Source organism: Talpa europaea (genome assembly GCF_964194135.1).
Source record: "Talpa europaea genome assembly, chromosome: 6".
In the NCBI taxonomy this organism is placed as follows: Eukaryota; Metazoa; Chordata; class Mammalia; order Eulipotyphla; family Talpidae; genus Talpa; species Talpa europaea.
The window spans coordinates 96,243,696-96,263,984 of NC_140072.1; the positions used below are offsets into that span (position 1 = coordinate 96,243,696).

General features: G+C 45.6%; 1 protein-coding gene across 1 annotated transcript in view; it reads left to right on the forward strand.

Moving 5' to 3' along the window:
- Positions 1–4,126: 4,126 nt before the first annotated feature.
- Positions 4,127–20,289, forward strand: part of SIAH3 (siah E3 ubiquitin protein ligase family member 3) — a gene marked incomplete at its 3' end in the record, with an annotated part of 70,941 nt that continues 54,778 nt past the window's right edge. The window contains exon 1 of the mRNA XM_084235805.1: positions 4,127–4,276. Within this exon, the coding sequence (XP_084091931.1) occupies positions 4,142–4,276 (135 nt within the window). The 5' untranslated portion in view covers positions 4,127–4,141. The remainder of the gene's footprint in view (positions 4,277–20,289) is intronic.

Below are 20,289 nucleotides of genomic sequence, written 5' to 3' on the forward strand. Positions count from 1 at the left end.
CTATGCTAGTATTATTTGGGACCTATATCTTAATACAGAAAAGTATGCTGATCATAAGTTCACAATCTGATGAATTTCCACAAAATGGTTATTTTTATTGTATTCCTTTACCAGGACTGCCATAACAGAACACCACAACTTGGTGGTTTAAACAACAGCAATCTTGTCTCACAGTTCTGGAGGCTTCAAGAAGTCTTAGATCAATATCTGAAGGTTGGTTCCTTCTGAAGACTATGGGGGAGAGTTTGCTCCATGTCATTCCCCTAGCTGCTGGTGTGCTGGCCATCTTTGGTGTTTCTGTTAATGTGTTGTCCCAAGTTCTGCCTTCATGTTCATGTAACATTCACATGTGCATGACTCTCTATCTGCATTCCCCCTTTTTATAAGAACACCAGAGCTCACACTAATGACCACATTTTAGCTTGATCACTACTGAGCTAACCCAATTTCCAAATAAGGTCAAATTCTGAGGTACTAATGGTTAGGACTTCAGCATATCTGTTTGGGAGAAAGCAATTCAACCCACAACACTCATGAAACTACAACACAGATCAAGAAAAAAAAATCTACCTTTCTAAAAACCTATCTCCCTTCCCCTTCAATCTTCACCCCTTGACAAGGTTACCATTCTTTCTTGTGATTTCCCGCACCATAGATGACATTTTCCCTGTCCCTGAATGCACAACATGGATCCTTCAATGTCTGGTTTCTCTGCCTAAAAATTCTACCTGTGAGATCCATCCACATTACTGCACTGTTGCATTTAGCGTAGCTTATTCTTCTCATTTCTATGTACTTTTAACAAAAGGAGGAAAAATAATTTTACTGTTGATACTTAGATTGTTTCCAGTTTGTAACTACTGTGAATACACTACTATGAAAATCCCAGCACAAGTTTTTGATGAACATATACTCATATTTCCACTGGGCACATGGAACAGTCAAAGTGACTTCATGTTTAGCTTTACCAGATGCTCCTACACATGTTTTCAACATAGCTTCCAGCTGTGTATGAGAGTTTTGCTTGTTCCATGTCCTCATCAGCATTTCATGTTGACTTAAACAAAAATATTTTTGATGATAAGAAGAAAGAAAATTAAGGAAGGAGGAAAGAGAAAGAAGCAGAAGGAGATGAAGACGAAGAAAAGGAAGAAGAGGAAGAAGAAATCTTCCTGCTAAAGTTACTATGAAAACCAGACATTGGGCTGGTAATTTTACCTATATTATATAATCTCATTTAAACTTGTAAATACCCTCCAAGGGAGTTACTAGCGTCCTTTTACAAACGAGAAAACTAATTATCAGCGTGATTAAGTAATTTGCCCAAAGACACAGTACATAGCAAGGTCAGGTTTGATCCAAATTTGTCTGATTAGCAAAACCAGAAACTTTCCAGTCCAGATAAATATAAATCTGGTTGCTGTGGAAGTGAGTGAAGACCTAGGCATCATGTTATAACACGGGGGGGATTCGTGTGGCTATTGCATGACCACTTTAGTGATAAGAGGTGGACACAGCTGTAAATCTCTACCTGCAGGCTGGTTTGCTCCATCCTATTTTCCCTTTAACGTTAAACAGGAACATTTGTTATTAGGTTCTGCTCCAAATATTGCCCAGTGAATGATTATTTTGAAGACTGACTCTGAGAACAAATGGGTGTTCTTAATATTCTAAAGAAGATATAAACCAGCCCTGAAGTAGTGAAAAAAGCAAGGGGTCAGGTCTGGGGCCAAGGAAAAGCAACCCTAATAGACCGCCTGGCGCCGCTCTCACCACTAATGCTCACCAGCACTCCTGAGCCTTCAGCCACACTCCCAGGCCCTGTCTCTAGGTAACAACACCAGGAGCATGGACCCTTAAGAATAAAGCAGGAGCCAAGTTCACTTGTATTACAAACTCTGCTGCATCACCCTCGATGGTAGAGTGAATATCAGGGAGGGTAAAATGCTTTATGGAGCAGGAAGGTCAAAACATGTTGCCAAATCATCCTCTGCCCAAGATACTCAGTGGACTCAGCAGTGGGAGGCTGCGCTGAGACAGGCACTGGGCTATATCTCCAGCTACAACATGTTAGTTTTCACAAATTCCCTGAGAGAAATAAATTTCTGTGCTCTCATTATGACAAGTGTGCCTAAGTGAGGTTAGAAAACCTATTGGAGGCTACACAAAGGGAGAAAGAAACAACATGACAGCTCCAAAGGATGAAGAAAAGGGGAAATGTGGACTTTTCTGAATTATGAATTGTGTTGTTAAGGAACCTGAGGGAGTAGAGGGGGTATACGCTCACTTTTTTTTTTTTTTTTAATGTAAGGCAATAAAAAAACACCAAATAGTTTCCTGTTGAACTGCTGAAAGTTTGTTCTGGAATATGAAAACTTTAGAAAGTGAATTCTGGTGTCGTGAGCCAACAACCCTTATTTATGAACCATATAATGATTGGGTCCAGGGACTCATCTCCTATAAAAGTATTCCATTGATGAGGTTCTAATCAGTTTCAATATTGTTACTTTCTAGTTTTGTGCCAGTGCAATGATTTTAGAAAATACAAAATTTTCATTAATTTGCTGCTTGGCTTATTTGTCTCTTAAAACACTGGTTTGATTTTAAATTCAAGTTAAACTGCGTTCTGAGTTCAAAAAATCCGTGTACTTTTTCCCCTCCCTCTATATTTAAATCTGTTGGTTTATTTGACTGATCAGGTCACAGACATAAGCGTCCCAGCAGTGATTATGCGAGCATACATTACAATGGAAGCCCTGTAGTCAGAGCAGGGCAAGAGCCATTCAGGAAGGAGCAATGGGCTGACACTGGGTGCAACTGACACGGAGGCACCTTCCCCAGGCACACTGGACCTGGACTGAGGTCTCAATTTAAAAAACAAAAAATTAAAACAAACAAAGAAGAGAGACTCATTCACTTTCGCTGTTATAGTCAGAAGGCTCAGTCATCAGAGCTCCTCCCAAGACTTTCCAAACACAGCTCAGGAGCCTTTCTTCCTAGCCAGTGGGTGGGCTTGGAGGAACCCCAGTCCCATTCTGGAGACAGGGGGAGTGCAGTCTGAGGACTGAAATGCCCTCTGCCTGCTCCAGCACACAAATGTGCTTCTGGCAATCACAGAGACAAGCAAATGGTGTGGTATGGGTGCTCTTAATCTCTATTTTATCGTCTCCAACAATTTAGTGGTTAATTAGCAATTTGCTGCCCACCGATATGCAAATGAGTGACAAGCAAAGGCCCTCAGCATCTGTAATTATTTTGCTGATTTACAAGCCACTTTCCTCTCTTTGTAGGTTTTTCTGTGTGTGCATTCATGCATCAAGGATTTCATTATTTTTAGAAGCATACTCTGCGCATTTTATGCTTTAATATTTTCAAGCATCAGTAATTACAGTAGTATGGATATATATTTTTGCTCTCAATTCCAAACGCATTTTATTTCTCTGGAATACTTTTCTTTTGATGAAGAGGGGAGAGTAAGATTTATCAAGGGGCTGAAATCCAAATTGCCGAAAGAGAAAAATCAGAGCGCAAGATTGAAAGATGCACATTTCTGCAGCTGCCAAATCCTTATCTGGAATCGGAGTCGTCTTGTAATATTTGATTTTCTCCCAAGCAGCTCCTGCAAGTCGAGCCACGATCTGCGTTATCCATCTGCCTACTTTGGAGCAGGGTGTTTTACTATTTGGCGGTTTAAATGCTTTACGTTTTCGCCAGCGCATTAAGAAAGGCTCTCATGTTAAATTAAGTCAATTAATAAATGGAGACACATTAAGCAATCAATTTTGTCAGCCTATCTCCCCAGCATTATGTATGGTTGGCTGTAATCACAAGATAAATGCAATGTGCTGATCTATGGTAATGTTCAATAATACATTCTCCGCCAGGCTCAATTCATCAGGGAGTTTCGGTAGGGGAGGCATTTGTTATTGGCTGTCTCTGCACCTCAAGGATAACATTTCTGTCCTTTTGATTGGCCGCCTCACTGCTGCAAGATTCTAACCGTCTTATTTTGATGATGAATATGAAGGCACGCTAAGCCGGCTGGAGCGGAGTGTCTCAGAGGCTGCGCTCCTTCCACAGCCCAGGGGCTCATCGCTTCCTCCCGCTGCCTTCCTGTGCCCACAACCCCCCAAAAGTTGTGATGCTTTTCTTTACCCAGTGCTTTGGGGCTGTGTTAGATCTCATTCACCTCCGCTTCCAGCACTACAAGGCTAAACGGGTTTTCTCCGCTGCTGGGCAACTTGTCTGCGTCGTAAACCCCACACACAACCTAAAGGTGAGTTGTTCTCTGTCGTTTGATGTTCGGGCTGCTGGGGCTCCAGTCCTTGCGTCTCCGCGTCAGCGACCCTCCGTGCACGGGAGCTCCTGGCAAAAGCTCGTTCGCGGTTGCTAGGAAGGTGTTTGTACCCAGAGATGGTGCCTCCGCTCGTTCTAGCTCGCGGTGACTGTGTTGTTTCCCTGACTGGCAAAAACAACTGGAGTGATAGTCTGATTCCCTTTCCTCGCTGTCAGCCCCAGTCTCCGGTGGGGGTCAGAAAGGACAGCAGCAGGGGGCTGGCGGCAGCAGGGGGCGTCCCCTTCTCTTTCCCAAATATTTGTGGACAAGTGTTAGGAAACACTCAAGTGCTGAAAAGTTACCCAATTTGCATTCTGTCCCATGTGTTTGGGAAAACAGGCAAGCTCATGGATTTTTGGAAGCTGCCAGCTACCACTGAAGTAGTTACCCTTGAGGAAGCCAGACCTGGGAGATAGCTAGGGGCCTCTTTCTGGAAAGTGTTTTTCCTTATGTGAGTGTGTGTGTGTGTGTGTGTGTGTGTGTTTGAGAGAGAGAGAGAGAGAGAGAGAGAGAAAGAGGGGGGGGGGGATGTGAGGAGTTTGTCTTCTTTTCTTTTTGCTAGCTAGATGTGCCCCTTGCACTGAAGACAGGAAGAGGTAGATTTGTTTTAATTGTATAATAATGAAACCCTCCCGGAGCTGTTTTGCCTGAATCACTGCAGGTGGCTGTGGGTGCTGAGTTGCCTGAGGCTGCTGAGTTGCGCATCTGGCATCACTGACTCTGTTTTTGTGCCTCCAGGTCAATGCCTTTTAAGAGAATAGCCAAAATATGAGGTGGGGGGAGGAGAGATACACACACCGCCAAGACTGATGTGAAATGAATGAAGTGACCTGCTAGGAGTGGTGGGGGAGAGAGAAGGCAGTGTGGCAGGGTAAGGGATGGTTGGAGGACCCACTGAACTCCCCAGATGTGAAATGAGCCAGCTTAGCTCTGTACTAAAACAAAGGACAGCCTCCTTGGGACTTGCTTTCCTTACTATACTCAGGGCTTGGTGACGGGGAAGGGCAGGTCTGCTGTGTAAGTGCTGGAACAAATCTCTGAGAATAAATCTGTCCTCTTGTTTGGGGACAGGAGGAGTGTTACTGGTTGCTCATCACTTTATAAACTATAGTCAGACTCTTTCAGCCTGATCCCTGTTGGTCAGTACTGATAGGTGCCCCAAAACCCCCATTCCCAGAAGTTCTCAGGAGGGAAAGCTGCCTGGGCTCCTGGGGCAGCCAGATTACGTGGTGATGAACTGCCCTGGAACCCCTACAGTGTACCTGAGCCGGGAACTGGCTTTCCTTGTACCCAAGCTGTGACCAACACCTTCACACTCAACAGCTTTCTTGCTCCCTTTTCTCTCACGCTCTCTTCCTGTCTCTCCCTTCATGCCGCTCTTTCTTTTTTCCTTCATGGTTTAGTTCTATAAATGAAAATTCACCACCAGCCATCCTTAGCACAGTGAGTATATGGTATACATATTAAACTATGATTTTGAATTCCATTTTATGGGCACTTTTGAGCCCACATTCAAACTTCCATTATTTTGTCACTTTACATTAGTTAGTTCCCTGTGGCAAGAAATTTTGTTTATTCCTGTTTTGCATTTTAATACCTTTAAAAATTGTTTATGAGACTTAGCATTTCCAAAGTTTGAATTTATATGGTTCATTGACTGCAGCTGATTATGCAAGAAGGGATGCTAAGATCTTGGAGTGAATGGGGTGAAAAACATCTGTGTGTACTTCCCAATATCCGCCTGGATATTGACAAAAAGTCCTGCTGCCTGGACACAGGAGTCCAAAGTAAGGGCTGAAGATCCTGGCTCCTTTCTGGCCAGCTGTGTGACCGCCAATGACAAGCCTCTCTGAGCCTTCTCTTCTTCACTTTCAGAATGGACTTAGAAATGTTTATCCTGCCTCCTCCACTACTGTGTGAGGCTGAGAAGGGATATGAGAAGTGGATGTGCTTTATAACACTCTCCTCAAATTAAAAAAAAAACAAAAACAACATGTATTGCACATCATTTTGTAAGGTTGCATTTAGGAACTTCCAAAGTTGTCACATAAAACCTTTAGCCAACTTAGAAATCATATAAGCAGTAAAATAAAAATAGGTGACATAGCTTTAAGAGGCTATTTTCCATGGTTCACATTTTCACATATATTCTCATCTGACTTTTCATTTCCCATAAAAAACCACTTAGAGATTTTGCTCAGGGGAGCATCACCACAGGTAAACAAAGCATTCGGAGTGCTGCTAATGCTACCAGGGGGCGGGCAGAGCACACAGGATTCACAGAGGCTGCGCCAGGCAGGGAGAGGTCTCTGCAGCCCAGGCCTCCTCTGTGGAGCTCTCAACAAGCATCATGTGCTCATCCAGGGTCCAGCTGGTCTATCGGGTGAGTTTTACCTGCTCCTCAAATCTGAGGGCTAGCAGCCATTTGCAGAGCTTGAAAGGAACAATTCCATAAGAGCATTGCTAACCTCATCACTTATATTAAAAAGTGTATAAAACCTCAAAAGAAAAGTGCTCCATCTAAGCATTAATCTCCATAGACAGACCACAGAAGCACGCCTTGGATGTAATAAGCTGTGATCCACATAGGGGGGAAATTCTTTTTTAAAAGCAAAAAAAAAAAAAAAAAAAAAAAAAAGCTGTGGCCACGTTAACCCAGAATAACTATTGATCTGTGGTGCTTTCCTGCACTGTGTATGACAGGCTGGTACATGAAATGGTGACCAAGGACAGAGACTGCAACCTTGCCTCCAATTTTCTAGGTTGTATTTAACTCAAAGAGGGCTGGGAAGCCTGTGTTTTTCTTTGTGGAAGCATTTTTGCACTTTGTCCTTTCCTGGGCTTTCTCCAGAATGCTCATGGTGCTTTAGGTCCTGAGGCAAGCACTGAGTTATCATCAAAATTCACTTATGGAGCAGAGAAAATTGTGTATTTACCATGCTTCTATAGGTCACCTTCATTCTCAATCTTATTATGGCGATTACTCAGTAGCGTGGGGTTCCTGCAAGCAAGCTGATGCGTTTCCTTCTAAATGGAAGGCAGAAGCCTTCCAGGGAATGCAGACATCCTGGTTAAAGCCATTACCCCCCTTCAGCCCTCCATAATTAATAGGGACATTTAGAGTAGCTGGCCTGGAACTTGAGGTACCTCAGCTCTAAAGCAAAGGCCAGGCAGGGGAAGAAGAATACATTGCAGAGCACCTCATTGGAGTATAAGTGTTTTCCTGTGTCTGTCTGTCTGTAGGGATGGCTCCTTGCACAGAGTAAGGCTCCAGATGATGGCCTCCATTTCTCCTTCCCACCCCATAAAAAGGAGCCAGTGTTCCTGGCTGGCTGCCGTCTGCATCTTCATTCACAGAGGTTACTGAAATGTGGCCAGGAAGCATCAGTCTGGCACTGCTGGGGCTCCAGCTCCTTGTCCTGCTGCAGCACTCCCTTCTCCCTGGGGTTCTTTGCTTGTTTCTAAATCAAGAAGGCTGTCTTTTCTGGCTCCTCTTCCAAAGGCCTAACTGCTTCTATGACGCCCAGCCCTGGGCAGGCCTCCCTTCTGTCCAGTCTCGAGAGATGCCCTGTGAGAGGTGGGCTGGCAGTTGGCGCACCCAGGCTTCTCCAGGGAAGAGTCTGTAGGGGTTGTCAGAGACTGTCTGGGTCATTCTCAGCGCCTCCCAGGCTGACTAGCTGAGCTGAGACCGGCTGGGCCACTTCCTCCTCTTAACCACAGTCCTTGATAAATGAGTTTCTGAAAGAAGACCAGCAAGATGCTTTCTGGCAAACTTCCTCTAGGCCCTTCCCTGTACCAATGTCATTGCTGAGACCCCCAGTGCCCTCCTTGGCATCCAGGCATACGGGTATATATAAGCTCCCCACTTCTCCTGGGAGGTTATCCCTGCCTTCAGCCAGCCAGACCAGAGCCGTTCTCTATTGTAACTGATCAGGCTTGGGCTTACAGACAGAAACACACACACACACACACACAATGGGAGAAGCACATGGGACAATGATGGTTTTAATTTATGTCCCTAACAATTATTAAATCTAAAATTAGAGCACTTTAGTACCACCACATGAAGCATCCAAATGCCTTTCATTCTAAGTCCGTCCTGACCTGTGTGGATGACAGTGGAAGTGACATTGGGGGTGGGGAGCCCTGCCTGGGGGAGGCATCATCAAAGGAGAGGCCCAGGAGAGATGTGTGACAAAACTAAACATCACCTCTACCATTTGTGGGATAATCTTTTGAAATCGGGCCACTGGGGGGCTTTCACTAACTCAGCCTGACACAGCACAGCAGGCAGCTGAATGAAGGCTAAAGACCCAAACGAACATTGTTTTTAGAGATTTAGAGGTGGCCTTGGAGTGCTCAGCCTGAATGCCTATTTGAAAGCAGTTAAAGGCTTCTGACAAGATTGTTTAATAGCTAGTGTGTGGGCTATTCCACACATTGACACAACCACCTCTGAGGTCTCAGCCCGTCTTCGGGAAATTTCCTCATCTTCCTTGTGCTGCCTAGGGTTCTCAGATGGTCCTTAGAGGTACCTTAGAGGGTCCAGGAAAGGATTGGGGCGGGGGTGGGGGGCAGCGAGGCTGGTGATGTTCCTGCCGTGAGCCTTATTCTGAAGGCCTTCCCTGCAGCCCTTCCAGCCCTTCTGATTCTGTGAATGTTGCATGACACTCCACTCTGCTGGCACGGAGCAGCCGTGCGGCTTTTCTGGTTAATGGTGATTGCAAATGAGACTCTCGAGTCACATAACAGGAGCCCCAAACCCCAGCAGTCATTGGGTTAGCCGTGTGCTAGTGTTGGAGTTGGCGAGAAGGCTGAAGCCAGCTCTGAGAGCAGGTGAGCCGATTACCCCTGCATTGCATTTAAGCAGCAGCCCCAGGCCAGTGCTGTGGAGCTCCCTTGACCTCGTCCCTCCAGCTACAGGGACTGTTTGGAAGAAATTAGAAAACAGGTACTAAAAGCTTTCTTTGAAATCTCTAGAGAGGGCAGAGTTATTTGGCTGGCTTCCCTGAGGGAAGGTAGAATATTTTCCTAGCAATTAACAATAAAGAAAAAAATTAACTGTCTGTGAAGGTATTTTACCCTTAGCAAAGTCAGCTCAACTCCACTGACTCTGCTCCCCAAAGGGGACAGTTGACCTGTTTAGACACTGAATGTCATGTGGAATGGGTCAGCTGAGAGAATGGAGACCTGTCCTCTTGTGGGGCTCAGGGCATGAAGGGAGGGTGTCAGAACTGGGAGGTTAAGCCTTATTTTACAGTCAAGAAACAGAAGCCAGGGAGGGGAAGGGACTTATATTTGTTTCCTAGGGCTGCCATACAAATCACCACTAACTGGGCTGCTTAAAACCGGAGAGATGTCTTCTCTCACAGTCAGGAGGCTACAACTCCAAAAGCAGGGTGTCAGCAGAGCCTTGCTCCCTCCAAGGCTCCAGGGAAGAATCTGTTCCTTGCCTCATCCAGCTGCTGAGGGCTCCATGTGTCCCTGGGATGCAGCCACATTACTCTCGTTGCCTCCTTCTGTGCTTCCTGTGCCTCTCCTGGACTGGACTGCATTTAGGGTCACACCTGGATAATGCAGGATAAGCATTCCCTATCCCGCCCCGGTACCTTATTTAATCATACCCTTGCTCCAAGTTATAGGATGTGATTATATCTTTTGGGGGCCACTATCAAATCACTACAGAACTTTTGTTAAGTTAGCCTATTTAGTGACAGATTTGGACCAAAAGTGGGCTTCCTGACCTCAGAACTATATCCCCTGCACTGTCCAGGTTGCCCTCAAGTTGGCCAAAACTAACCTTGCTTGGGTGCACGCTGTGGGAGCAGGAAATTGCAAGGCCCCCTTCCTGTACCCCATCAGCCTGCCCGGGACCAGCAGTCTGACCCCGTGTGCTATGCCATGTACCCTGCCATCTCCCCTGCCCCAGGGGGGGCAAATTCATAGCTCTGCATCATTCATCCTCCCTCATCCCCTCACCCCCTCCATAAATCTTTTTCAAATTAAAAAAAAAAAATACAATTAGTATGACTGCATGTCCATTATATGTTTAAAATCAAGCAATAAAGAGATTGAAAGTCAAACACTTAAAAGCTTCATGTTTTTCCCTTGGTGCATATTTTAAAAATCCACATGATTAATCTGAAGAGAAGCAGCGGAAGGGATAGAGGGGTGCAGAAAAGCAGCACAGGCTTGAGGGAAACAGGCCTGAATTCAATTGCTGACTGCCACTTGCTGCTGTGTGACTTTGAACTAATGACTCAGCCCCTCAGAGGCTCTATTTCCTCTTCTATTAAAAGGAGAAAATAATGCCCACCTCCGATGGTGGCCGCGGGGATGAATGAGCTCACACAGGAAAATGTCTGCCACAGAGGCGAGAGCAAGGAGCCGCAGTTACTGTCAACGCGGTCATTATGTTCATTACAATGAAAGAGGCTCCTTGGAAGCTGGTTCAGCTCCCCACCAGCCCACCTGGTTGTCTTTCTCCGCCTTCCCTCCCCCTCTGCAAGCCTCCTCGGTGCTTGCTGTTACTTGGAATTTGTGAATTGCCCTTGGCCTTGGAGAGAATTTTGAATAGAACAATTTCTTGCCTTATATAAAATCAGATTTGTCCTTAATGCTTAGCTTCAAAGCAAGTGCTGAACTCGGGTGTTGAGCCCTGAAGTCCGAAGGGAGAAGGGCCAGGACTCTGGAGAGCACAGGGCCCACAGTGGGGCCAGAGCTGAACGAGGCAGGGTCCTGTCAGTCACAGAGCCAGGAGCCATGCAGATAAGTCCCCTTCTCCACCCATCCTGAAACTTGCCCTCATGACTAATGCATGACTGCTTTTCATTAGCGGCAGCTGAGGAAGCACACGGGTAAGTGGCTCTGCGAGGGGCACTGGGCTTGGGGTGTGGATCTGAGGCTGAGTGACACAGAGCGATTCAGCAGGGTGGATGGAGGAAGGTGAGCACTCACTGCATGCGGGGGAGGCTGGGCATTTCCTCTTTCAGTTTTTCTGCCTCCAGGAAGGAGCTTCCCTCTGAGCAGGGCAGGGATAAAGGGAGGGGATGCTCTACTGATGCTGCCGCCCCTGGAATCCAGGGGTACTCAGACCTTTCTAAGCAAGAAGGAACTCCTGGATCCCACTGTCATCAGAGAAATTTAAAATGTACTGAGCTATAAAAAAAAAATTAAAAATAAATAAAAATAAAATGTACTGTGCTAGGTTGATAGGCCTGAGTCCCATCACTCCAACCTGAATATCTATATTCACACACACACACACACACACACACACTCTCACATGATGATGAGTCTGTGATACCAGCCTGTTTGGATGCTGCGCGGTCTCTGAGTAGTGGTGCAAAGTCACAGGATGCAGAGCCCAGTGGATGGGAGATCTGGTTCCCAACACTTTGGAAAATAGGGATGAGACAAACAGGAGCCCCTCCCCCTCTGGGGCTGACCACTCCTGTCTCAGAATGAAGACCAGGGGGATGGTAGTGCTGGAAAGGAGAGAGTAAGCCCTGGAGAATGGGTTTTGGAGTTAAGACAGTTTGAATGCAGTGCTGACACTTCCCTGCAGTGACCCCTAGGCCCACAGTTCCTCGCCTGTAAAATGGCTGCCATGGTGGGGAACATGATGTTCATCAGGTGCTCCTCCTGGCACGGGCGCATGCACACTGCTCAGTCAGCGGTGGTCATGACAATGAAGTGGAGCCCTTTGGGGATGTTACCTGATGCACCAGGGGTGACCAAAGCTCTTAGGCTGGGTTTGTTTGTATGGCCAGACGTCTGCTCAAACTGGATGTTTGGAGGGAGAAAGGGGAGAGGCAGCTGTAAAAGACCTATCTGTTGAGTGACCAAGATTTTGAAGCATAGTGCAAACTAAGCACCAGAGTCCTGCTCTAGGCGAGGCTCCAGCACAAGGCCCAAAGCGGCATAAAGGATGTAGCGGCTTGTGCAAGGTCACAGCTGACGAGGGCAAAGTCTGCTCGCCTGCTCTGTATTCCAGGCCACCTAGCATCCTGTGCCATAGCTGTGGGGGTGCAGTGTGGTGAAGCATACCCCCCTCTAACATGGCCCAAGGCAGGCTAGAGGTCTTCCCGGGGGCCCTTGTCCTCAGGACTGCCAGGTTGTAAACAAGCCAGGCAACACTGGGGCATTTAAAAGGCAAACGGTCCCTGTGCCTGCAGTGCTGGCACATCTAGCAAGGGTGGGGATGAGGCTCCAAGTGCCATCACCAGAGCCACAAAATCATAACTCCAGACTTTCAAATAACAGCTGGATCAAGTTCAGCTACAAGAAGCTACATTTTCCTCTTGACTGTGGGCCCAGGATGAAAGTGCCATCAGAAAACAGATCTGAGACTGGCCTAACATGTTTTGCTGAAGAACAGGGTCCTTGTGGATAATTCCGAATGGTAGTCTAACTGGAAATGTCAGTTTCACTTGTAAGACGCTGTATCTCTTAATAATTTCTTGGTCCTTTAATGTATTTTTAATCACGAATCCATGATCAGGAGGAGCAGTATGCCACGGGGCTGTCTCCAGCCCATGCACCAGGAACTCCAGCCAGGAAGGAGTGGCCTGTGGAAGGGACAGGCTGGGTGCCCAGGAAAAATCCCGAGAGCGTCCTGTAGGGAGGAGAAAGGCCACTGCAGGCTGTGTTTGCAGAGGGAAGGTGGGGCAACCTGGCATTACGAAGGCCCCACTGAGATCAAATCCAGATCAATAACAGATTTTCCGAAAGACTGGCCGGCAAGTCTAGCCATCTGCCCAGCTTTGTAGTCAGACACCATGGGGCCTCAGCTCTAAGTCCTAAGCCCTCATCAAGGATGTGCTGTAAGTCTGAGGCCAGTAACCACTCAGAACCTCTGCTGGCCTTTCTCTAAATTAGGATGGGCTTACACTGGGCCCATTGTAATGCGAGCTGGCGACCCTCCTGATGCCTCAGACAACAGTTCTCTACTGTCTCGTTTTGCACACGATAATAATAATAACAACCACAATGGCTACCATTTCTTGAAGGCATGCTATGCTATGTCCAGAGACTGTTAAATACTCCGTATTTAATTCTCACCAGGAGGTGGTATATTATTATCATTCTCTATTATACAAATATTACAGGAGAAGAAAAAAGATGGAAGGACTTGCTCAAAGTTACACAGATCTTTGTGGCAGAGACCTTTTAAATTAAAATCCTGTGCTTCGAAGCACTTCTTGGGATGTCATCCCTTAGTGTCCTTTTCACAACAAACAATTGAGTCAGCTTGCTGGGTCATGGGACTAATAATTGAGTGTGTTATATTGCATTTTAAAATATTCAATGGGGGTCCTGTCATATTTATACTGTATATTATACACCAAAAACACCCAGAGATACAATCAGCTCTTGGGTCAATCTTGGGGGGCATTCTAGAGCCCTGGGGTTCTCTGTGCTGCCCATAGAATCAGTCCCTGTGCCTATGGCAGTGACTTTGCTCACTTCTACCTGCTTCCTGGAATCACCTCCCCCAATAAACTACTACATCCAAGTCCTGGTCTCAGGCTCTACTTTGGGGAACCTCAGTTAAGTTAGCTACTAGCTAACTTTCAAAGTTATTACCTAACTTTTGTTGAGCACTTAGTAAGTGCTAAGCACTGTGCTAAGTGATTTGCCATTTCTTAAATCTTCAGAGCAATGCCATCAGTCTGTCCTCAGTTTACACAGGAGGAAGCTGAGGCCCTGAGAGAATAAGTAACTCATCCAAGGACACTTCGATGAGCAGTGGAGTTTAGTTCATGCTTTTAACCTCCATATTATGCTCTTTCCCTGTTGACCACAGAATTAGTTGCCTACAAGCTTCTACAAAGCTTAACTTCTAAGTCCAGAATACACACATATTAAGATTTGCATAAACTAGCTCAGGGGACACTTTGCAACTTTACCTCAATGCCCAATTCTAAATTATCTTGTAGAAAGGGAAATTTGTGCTCTGTGACCATTGAAAAAAAATGGGTTATATGGTTTGACAGGTAGGCAGAGCATCTAAAACTAACACTGACCCCCAAATCTGGGACATGCAATTATGCTGTCTCTACCTGACCTGCTTATCAATGACAGTTGAAGCTATTTGACCACATCCAAAATGCAAATGCCCCCTAAGTGTGGGGACAGCTCAGACAGGCCGCTTTTTCTCCGAGAAAGAAGAAATCTTTTTATACAAAAGCAGGTGTGCATGTCACACCTGTTCACTAAGAGGTCCACAGGCTTTTGAAATTTCTCATTAGCAACCACACTTTATTATTAAATTTATTTATTTATTCTAAAATCAGAGAGGAACAAAATTTTAATGACTATTTTCTACTTAATATAACCAGCCTGTCCTTGAATTTCTGGTAAGCCCTGCCTCCAACACCCTTCAAACATTCCTCTTTCCAAAACCTCTGTGGGAAGACCCAAGTGAGGAATGTCGACATGAGAGGTGAGTTTATAGGAGGAAAGTAAGGAGCTTGTTTCCAGTGTGGTAGCTGAAGAAACGGGGACCAGGTTTATACTGACTTTGGGGAGCAGGAGGTTTATACCAGCTAGGAGCTATGAAGGGAAATCACCAAACAAGTAATGTGTCCCCAGCCCCAGCCCCCTATGAAGCCTGCTACCATAGTACCCCTCAGGATTATGGGCTGGCAGGCACGGGGTGATGCTAGCACCAGTGCCTGTGTCCTGCCCAGACAGTGCAGGACATAGAAGCAGGCAGGGTGATGAGCACATTATGAAAATGCCTCATTGAAGCCAGAGTGATACATCTGCTTATGGTAACTAAATAAGCACTAGTTGGACCTTCTCGGAGTATTACCGAAGCAAGTGCCAGATACACCAGGTTCTCCAAGAATCCATGAGAAATTAGCAATGGCAAGGAGAGCTGCTAAGGATGGCACTTATCACCCATCCTTGAAAATGATTGGCCATGGAGGTTTCCTTAGAACTAAAGGGGAGGCTTTTATCAATGACCTTGGCTTCTCCCTCTGTTACAGGGCAGGGTGAGGGGTATCCCAGAATCCCCCATACCTGCCTGCTCTAAATAGGTTCTGCCATCTGCTGCATAAAGACAAATCATACTCTATTGCATAAGACCTCCAATACAAAGGGACTTTAATACAATTACTGTGTGATAAAGAGGAGAGAAAGAAGATAGTTAAAATAGTTTCCAATTAAACACCCAAAGTTACCCATCCCATAGTGGGTAAATGCTTAGCCATAGAGGTTGAATCAAAGCAGGTCCCCTGAGGCCTGAAAGCCTGCTTGCAGGGAAGGTGGAGAATGACTCAATGCATATGCCCAAAGCTACGAGTTAGGTCGTTTACATTCACTGAATCTTGTGTTTGTTACCTGGGTGTCCCTCACATATTTCAATTCTCCCAAGGGGCTAGGGGTAGAAAAGGGACTGCTGGAAAGCTGTTTTTCCCACATGAGCTGGAAGACCAGAGACAGGATACTGTTAAGGAGGCCGAGACACAATTCCAGACCTGAAGCTTCACAGCAGCTTCAGGAGCACTAGAAACTTCACAGGAGCACTAGAAACTTCTGCTCCTCCCACCAGACACCAGGACCGCAGATGTATGCATATTTTCCACTAATCAATCAGAAAACAAAGATGACAAATACAATTCTCTTTTACACTCTGAGGTCATATGAATATGTCCAAGCAAGCAGGAGTAGAGTCTGTAGAGAAAACCAGCAAGAATTCCAAGCAAATGGTTGCTGTCAGGGGTGTGTGCCCACAAGAAGCAGCCCATGCTGCCTCCTCTGTGAAGCCCTTCCTGATAACCCCTCTTCCTGGGGAAAATCAAACCCCCCTTGTTCTGCCTCATGGTCCCTGTATTGACTCAACCCAGCCCTCAGACTTACTCTTCAAAGTCACATGCACATCTGTGTCCCCAACCAGACGAGGCATCCCTCAAGGGCTCTGAATCCCCAGGACTAGCATAAATGACTTGAACTTAGTAGGTGCTTAGCAAATACAGGTCTAATCATTCGATGGAAGGCTTAGGACTGTAAGAATAATGCAACATAGGAGAACTGAATGGGTCATCAAGGTAGAGACTCAAGAACAGAGAGAGATGGATCCTGCTTCTTGAGGCAGGCCCTGTCCCTGGAAATTCAGTATGAAGACAGCTAGATCAGGTCAGAGCCAGACAAGCAGTGGGGCTTGGTCCTAAGGCCCCAGATCCCTCCTGCTTGAGGACAGTGTTGGGTTTCTGAGCCTAGAATGAGTCTGGGTTCAGGATCAGGGTCAGTGATACAAGAAAGTGTGATTTGAAGTGTTGGACTGTGAAGCCATACCTCCTGGAGTCAACTCCTGCCTCCTCAGCTGTGACACAGGATGTGAAACTTAGCTTTCTGTGCCAAGGTTTTCTCATCTATAAAATGGGAATAATAGTTCCTGCATCCCAGTGTTGTTCCCATTTCATGGATTTAACTGAATTAGTTAAAATAGTAAAGTGCTTGGAACAGTGCTTGGCACGGAGTACATGCTACATGGGTGTAAGCCTTTACTCCTGCTGCTGCTGGGGTTGCCATCACTGGAAGTGAGGCATGTACACTTAGTTGGCAGGTTGTAATGGTTATGTCTCCAGAAGGCCTAGGTTTGGCTCAATGCACCGGAACGTAAAGCGCCTCTCCCAGCCCAAGGTAGGTTAAGCTGCTGAGTCACAGAAACCCCCACTCAGAATAGTCCAGCCTTTCCTAATAGAAGGAAAGAGGGCTCCAACAGACTCCACTATAGTGCAAGGCTGACTCCAGGCAGCCCAGCTTTGGAAGAGAGGATTAGTGCCCCTCAGACACTGAGGTGAGAATGCAAGGGGACAGGCCCTGTGAGGATGAGCAAACTCACAGCCCTGAGCCCAGAGCTCCCAGAGTGCGGCACTGTAGCCTGAGACCCTTCTCCTGCATCTTCTCCTTGGTTTTCCATCACCTCTCAGATGGCCCCTAGACTCAGAACACGTAGGCTTCAGGCCTGGGGGCCTCCTCCCTCTTCTCCAGGCAAGCAGAGAAAGCTCGAGGGAGCCCCTGGATGTCAGTAAACAGGTCTGTGTGATTGCCGGGCCTTCACAATTGGACAGCCTTTTCTTTCCCCCCGATAGAGATAAATGTTGATAACTCAATGATGATGAAAACATTGTAAAGTGCCAAGCACAGCATGTTTAGTTACAAAAGCCAGGAATCATTGCTTCAGCCTTGCCGCTAAGAAAACTGGTTGTTGAGTCCAGGATAATTCTAGTAAGAAATTGGCATTCTGGGATTAATTGTTTAGAATGTAATGACTGCTACAACCCAAACTAATGAGAACAGAAGGCAGTTTCCAATTTGAAATTCAGGCATGAAATAGGCTTTGCCAGGCTGGTTGATGCAGAAAAAGAGAGTAGAAGGACTTCTTTTTTTTTTTTTTTTTTAACCTCAGTACTGGATAAGCAAAAAATAGCAAAACATTTTGCAAGAACAGCTTCTGAGAAGACCAGCCAAAAGTCTGTACAGAAGCCCCAGGAAAATCCTTGATTGATTATTAAAAGCCTGGCTGAGCTTTTCCTAGAGGCCCTGAGCAGCTTAGGGACAGCAAGGCAAGGGTGAATCATCACCGCACTGGGGGACAAGGAGTGGGGCAGAATCATCCCTGACACTTCATCTCTGACCTTCAGTGAATCACCCACCTCCCCTTTCTGTGTCTGTCCCCTCCTGTAAAACTGGGTTAGGTAGCAATACTTACCCTGCCCACCTCAATGACTTATGGTGAAGATCACATGTGAAAATAGCTGGTAAACTGCTCTACAATCTTTAAATCACAGTGTGGGTAGAGACTATTGTTTGGATAAATTACTCCATTTCTTATCCTTTAATTTGTTTATTTAGCCCTGCCTTGTTCTTAAAAGGATGCAAGGCAACCTGCCTATTTTTTTCTAATTTCTTGCAGAGCTCTAAGTGCCATGAGAACAACTGCTATAGCAAGCAGTGACTCAGTGTCAGAATAGCATGAGATGCAGGATCATTTGTTGGGTCCACTGGACAGCAGCTGGGAAGAGCTGAAGCCTTGCCAGGACTTCATATCAGTGAATGCACTGTGGATAGAGGGGGGTGAGGGGGAAGAAAGAGAAGAAGCTCCAGGTTCTTGTGTCTATTTATTGAGCTCCTTCTGTGAGCATTTATTTATTTATTGAGGGCTTGATATAGGGTGTTGTGTTCTAATGGAGAGATTAAAAGGGCCCTTCAAGACCCAAGTTAATGGTACCGCCTGGGAGAGGTCCCAAGTTCCTCACCAGTTTCCCAGTTCTCACCCACTTGCCTCCTATCTCCATCCCGGCCTTCCAGCTGGCATTGGTATTAGAGATGCCACCTGAATTCTTTCAGCTAACTAGAAGGCCTATTTATCAAGGTTTCCCCAAGAAATGAGGACTCTAGATCACCTGCTAGACTTAAGTGATCACAGGAAGTTCTAAGGGAGGATTTAGACCTGATGCTTTTAGGACAAAGCCAACGTAAACAGAAAGTCACAAGTGTTGCTTGGGGATATGGTGATATTGGAAATCTTGTCCATTGGTTCATATTGATGAGAATATGAAATGGTGCAGCCATTGTGATAAACTAGTATGGTGGTTCTTCAAAGAATTTAAACTGGGATTACCATATGAAAGGGTTCCTGGACCCAATTGCAATATGGGGTCTGTAGAGGCTTCGCCATACCATACTTGGACCTGCTGGTGTCCAAGAATTCAACTTAATTCAGTTCAATTCGACATGATCTACCCAGAGATAGCATCAGACTCCACAGGTAAAGGGCTCAGTCTCCTAAGTCTTCCCTGCACCTCAGATGCCAGTCTCAAGTTCAAGCTGTTACCTGTGCTTCTGACTGAAGCACAGGGAGGTTCCCATGACTCCCACCTCAGGTTTGATTAATTTTCCAAAGTGGCTTACAGAACTCAGGATATCTATTTACCCATAGATCAATGATTTATTACAAAGGATATTATCCAGGAACAGTCAGTTGGCAGAGATGCACAGGGCAAAATATGGGGCAAAGATGCAGACCCCCCAAGCCTTCCAGGAATGCCACTTTTCCAGCACCTTCTCAGTGTCTCTCTGAACACTGTCCTTTTGGGTTTTTATGGAGGCTTCATTACATAGGCATGATTGATTAGCTCATTATCCCTGGAAGACTGATCTCAATCTCCATTCACTTTACCCTCCTCAAAGATCTGGGGATGAAATTATAAGTTCCAGCTCTCTAATAACATGGTTCCACTGGCATTAGCTCCATCTTTGCATACTTCCAAAAGTCACCACATAACAAAAGACAACCTCATCACTCTCAACATTTAGGAAATTTCAGGGCTATTTTGTAGTCATCTGAATGACCAAATATATATTTCTCATGAAATCACAATATTGAACCCCATGGCCCAGCAATTCCACTTTTGCATATATACCACAAAGAATTGGGAACGGAGGCTCAGACAGATTTTGCACATCAATGTTCACAGCAGCATTATTAACAATAACCAAAAGGTCGAAACAACCCTAGCATCCATCGAAAGATGAATCCATAAAGAAAATGATATAAGCATAGAATAGAATATTATTCAGCCATAAAAAGGAATTAAGTTCTGTCACATGTTATAACATGGATGAACCTCGAAAATTTGCTAGGTGAGATAAAGCAGATACAAAAGAACAAATATTACCTGGGTCCAATTATATGAAATATCTCAAGTAAGCAAATACAAAAAGATGAAAAGTGGATTAGAGTTGACCAGGGACAATGTGGAAGTAGAAATGGGGGGCTATTGCTTAATGGTCAGAGTTTCTGTTTGAGGTGATTAAAAAGTTCTGAAAACAGAGGTACTGACTGTACAACATTGTAAATGTAATTAATGCCGCTTATTTTCTCACTTAAAAATACCAAAATGGCAGGAAAGAAGTCCTCACAACCAGGAGAGGGA